The sequence below is a fragment of the Bison bison genome, unplaced genomic scaffold (genome assembly GCF_000754665.1).
Source record: "Bison bison bison isolate TAMUID 2011002044 unplaced genomic scaffold, Bison_UMD1.0 scf7180017864531, whole genome shotgun sequence".
Lineage (NCBI taxonomy): Eukaryota > Metazoa > Chordata > Mammalia > Artiodactyla > Bovidae > Bison > Bison bison.
Window position 1 is genome coordinate 55,015 of NW_011495081.1, and position 4,776 is coordinate 59,790.

Genomic DNA, 4,776 nt, shown 5'->3' on the forward strand with positions numbered 1-4,776 from the left:
AGTCAAAGTCATTGTTTTTCCAGTAGTCATGTATGGATGTGAGAGTTGGACTATAAAAAAAGCTAAGCGCCGAAGAATGATGCTTTTGAACTGTGGTGTTGGAGAAGACTCTTGAGCATCCCTTGGACAGCAAGGAGATCAAACCAGTCCATCCTAAAGGAGATCAGTCATGAGTGTTCATTGAAAGGACTGATGTTGAAGGTGAAACTCCAGTACTTTGGCCACCTGATGCGAAGAGCTGACTCATTGAAAAGGACGCTGATACTGGGAACGATTGAAGGCAGGAGGAGAAGGTGTCGACAGAGGATGAGATGGTTGGATGGCATCACCAACTTGATGGAGATAAATTTGGGTAGACTCCTGGAGTTGGTGATGGACAGGGAGGCCTGGCGTGCTGCATCCATGGGGTCGTAGAGTCGGACATGACTGAGCGACTGAACTAAATTCAACTAATAGCACAATAAAGTTAAATTATGGGGACACTTGTTTAAATTACCTAAAAATTTGAACTTAAAAATATTTCATAACATCTATAGGGATTTTTGTGCATACATCACAGTAGTGTACAGTTAATCAAATATTAATAATATTGACTGTGCTCAGTTGCTTTAGTCATATCTGACCTTTGCAACCCCATGGACTGTAGCCTGCCAGGCTTCTCTGTCTAGGTCTTTGAAATCTGTCTAATCTGCTTTATTGAAGAAATATTTACTGGAATTTGAATCATGGGTCTTGGACTCTAGTTGTCACCTTAGACACCTTCTGTCTGGGCCCCAATTTTCATAAAATGAACATGTTAAGTAGGTTAAACTAGTTTCCTTCCAACTCAAAATTAGCTGATTTAATGGTATTGTGTAATATTGAATAACACCACAGAGAGGCAATCAGCAAAATTCAAACTGGGAAATCTATAGAATGAATAACCTAGCCTCTTAAGTAAATAAATTGCAGGAAGGCGGAGGGGGGAAATGGAGGAGAAATGTATAGATTAAAAGAGACTTGGAGACTTCCCTGGTGGTCCAGTGGTTAAGAATCCACCTGCCAATGTAGGAAACATAAGATCCCGTGTGCCATGGGGTTAGTAAGTCCGTGCGCCACAACTACTGAGCCAGCACTCGCCTGCGCACCCTGGAGCCTGTGCTCTGCAAGAAGAGAAGCCACGGCAATGAGAAGCCTGTGCACCACCACTAGAGAGTAGCCCCTGCTTGCTGCAGCTAGAAAACCCCCAAGCACAGCAACAAAGAGCCCATCAGCCAAACTAAAATATATACATACACATTTATAAAAAATTTAAAAATTTAGGAGAATTCCTTGATGATCCAGTGGTTAGGACTCTGCTCTCTCGCTGCCAAAGGCCTGGGTTCAATCCCTGGTCAGGGAAGTAAGATTCCACATGCCACCTGATGCAGCCACGAAATGAAAAAATAAAATAAAAGAGACGTAAGAGCTATATCAACCAAACTCCAAAGTAATGTAATTACTTTTTTTGGATCTTGATTGAAACAGACTTGTGTTTAAAAAAATCTGTATGATTTTATGATCACTAATTGAATATCAAATATGATTAGCAATTGAATGTCTGATTAAGGGATTAGAGATATATACTGAGATATTTAGAGATAAAATGATACACTATCTGGGATTTGCTTCAAAATAAATAATATGGGAGAAGAGAAGTAGGTGAGAGCTTAGATGATATGAGATTGGCCATAAATTGTAATTGTTAAAAATAAATAATTTATAATTGTTGAAGCTGGGTAATGGGTACATTATTATTTTGCATATTTTTGCACATGTTTGAAATGTCTTTAAATGCACACAAATAATACATCTTGCTTAGAAAACTAAGATCTAATGGAGTGGTTCTGAATCAGCAGTATCCATCAGAACTCTCGTTGGCGCTTTTATAGTGCAAAAGTAAGTCATCATCCTCTAGCTGAGTCCTCTTTGTTTCCGAGAAATGTTGAGATGTTCGCAAAACTTGTGGAAAACAATTTGGTGTTTCACACTCAATTTCTCTGCTCTGATAGATGAGAATATTAATATAATACACACTTAATCACAAGGTCTAGAATTTGAGGCTCAGCTGTCCCACTAGCTGAGTACTTGGGCAACTCAGTAATCTCTGAATTTTAGGCTCCTAATCTGCAAAGCACAGCTTTTAACAGCCACCTCAAAGACTCACTATGAAGTGAGACCTTGCAGGAAACACTTGGTCCATAATGTGTTAATAAATATTACCTGAAAGAAAGGTTCCATGAACGAGTAGTTTACCTGAAAAAACTGATGATAAACTGTTTAGTTATGGTAGGACTTTTTACAGCTGTTAATCTGTTAATATGCATTACAAATCTCCAAAAGGGCAGCAGACTATGTACTGTTTCCTACATTTATTTTGACCACAGTCATTTCTTCATGGAACGTCTATTAGGAATACTGTTCCTCAAAATATACTTTGGAAAACAATACAGCAGACAAAAGGAAATGAAATAATTGCCATGTTTGAGACTAATGTTTCAAAATGCTTTGATACTATCAGCATTAATTGTTAAATATGAAAAATAATTGAATGCTTATTTTCCTCCCCTTCACACAGGAACTTTCGAAAGAAGGTACCACCTGTCATAGGTGTTACCACACAGTTTCATGCATGGTGGCATATTTTAACTGGCCTTGGTTCTTATCTTCACATCCTTTTCAGGTAGGAAATAGAGACTTTTTAATCCTACTATTGGAGTGTTTCTTTCTTTACTCTTCAAATAGAATGTGTAAATACAAAACGTCAGAGACTGAATCAGAGTGATTTAAGCAAGTCCCTTCCTCTCCCTGAACCTGTTTTCTCATCCTGAAAGGGTGACAGCTGTATAACTGACCTCTGGCACATGATCTACATTTTAAGTAGATCATTCATCTCCTTTTTTAGTGCAGTAGGATATAAACATTTCCAATTCTTGTTGAACAGCATATCTTTGTTTATAAAGAACAAATTTAAGAGGGAAAAAGCAGCCAGATCCCCTGAGTAGCAACTGAGAAAGCATGAGTACATCTGAAGTCACCAACTTACTTTGTCTCCTTCCCTGAAACAAATTGGTTGCTACTGTTTCCCTTATAAAGAATTTATTGGAGGTCAGCCACTTACAGTAAAAATGGAACCAGAATTGTCTCTATTCATCCTACTCACATAATATGTCTGTATCATTCTCTCTCCCCTTACCAGAATTCATTTTTCTTCACAGCATTTTTAAACAGTTATATAAGGGTTTACTTGTTTACCTTCCCCAGCTAGATTGTAAGTTCCTTGAGAGCAAGGGCTTTATTTCATTCACTGCTACCCTCCCAAGTGCTTAAAATAGTGCCTGTCACATAGTAAGCACTCAGTATATGTTGCTAAATGATTTAATGAATAAATGTTATCATAGTGATCTCTTTACCAGAGGATGTTCAGTCGCTCAGTTGTGTCTGACTCTTTTCAACCCCATGGACTGCAGCATGCCAGGTTTCCCTGCCCCTCACCAACTCCTGGAGCTTACTCAAACTCATGTCCCTCGAGTCAGTGATGCCATCCAGCCATCTCATCATCTGTCATTCCCTTCTCTCTCTTTCAATCTTTCCCAGCATCAGGGTCTTTTAAATGAGTCAGTTCTTCACATCAGGTGGCCAAAGTACTGGAGTTTCACCTTCAGCATTAGTCCTTCCAATGAATGTTCAGGACCGATTTCCTTTAGAATGGACTGGTTGGATCTCCTTGCAGTCATGAGACTCAAGAGTCTTCTCCAACACCACAACACAGTTCAAAAGCATCAATTCTTTGGTGCTTAGCTTTCTTTATGGTCCAACTCTCACATCCATACATGACTACTGGAAAAACCATAGCCTTGACTAGATGGACCTTTATCAAGAAATTAATGCCTCTCCTTTTTAATATGCTATCTAGGTTGGTCATAGCTTTTCTTCCAAGGAGCAAGCGTCTTTTAATTTCATGGCTGCAGTCATCATCTGCAGTGATTTTGGAGCCCAAGAAAATAAAGTCTCTCATTGTTTCCCCATCTATTTGCCACAAAGTGATGGGACCGGATGCCATGATGTTTTCTGAATGTTGAGTTTTAAGCCAACTTTTTCAGTCTCCTCTTTCACTTTCCTCAAGAGGCTCTTTAGTTCTTCTTCGCTTTCTACCATAAGAGTGGAGGTTATTGATATTTCTCTTGGCAATATTGATTCCAGATTATGCTTCATCCAGTCTGGCATTTCTCATGATATACTCTGCATATAAGTTAAATACGCAGGGTGACAGTATACAGCCTTGATGTACTCCTTTCCCAATTTGGAACCAGTCTGTTGTTCCATGTCCAGTTCTAACTGTTGCTTCTTGACCTGCATACAGATTTCTCAGGAGGCAAATCAGGTGGTTTGGTATTCCCATCTCTTTCAGAATTTTCAACAGTTTGTTGTGAACCACATAGTCAAAGGCTTTGGCATTGTCAGTAACGCAGAAGTAGATAGTTTTCTGGAACTCTATTGCTTTTTAATGATCCAACGAATGTTGGGAATTTGATCTCTGGTTCCTCTGCCTTTTCTAAATCCAGCTTGAACATCTAGAAGTTCATGGTTCATATACTGTGGAAGCCTGGCTTGGAGAATTTTGAGCATTGCTTTGCTAGTGTGTGAGATGAGTGCAATTGTGTGGTAGTTTGAACATTCTTTGGCATTGCCTTTCTTTGGGATTGGAATGAAAACTGACCTTTCCCAGTCCTGTGGCCACTGTTGAGTTTTCCAAAT

The 4,776-nt window shown here is 39.1% G+C and overlaps 1 protein-coding gene across 1 annotated transcript in view; it reads left to right on the top strand.

The window, feature by feature from the left end:
- The window catches only part of ACER3 (alkaline ceramidase 3), a 62,234-nt gene that overhangs the window by 47,618 nt on the left and 9,840 nt on the right, over positions 1 to 4,776 (top strand). The window contains exon 6 of the mRNA XM_010831771.1: positions 2,597 to 2,701. Coding sequence (XP_010830073.1) covers positions 2,597 to 2,701 — 105 coding nt within the window. The remainder of the gene's footprint in view (positions 1 to 2,596; positions 2,702 to 4,776) is intronic.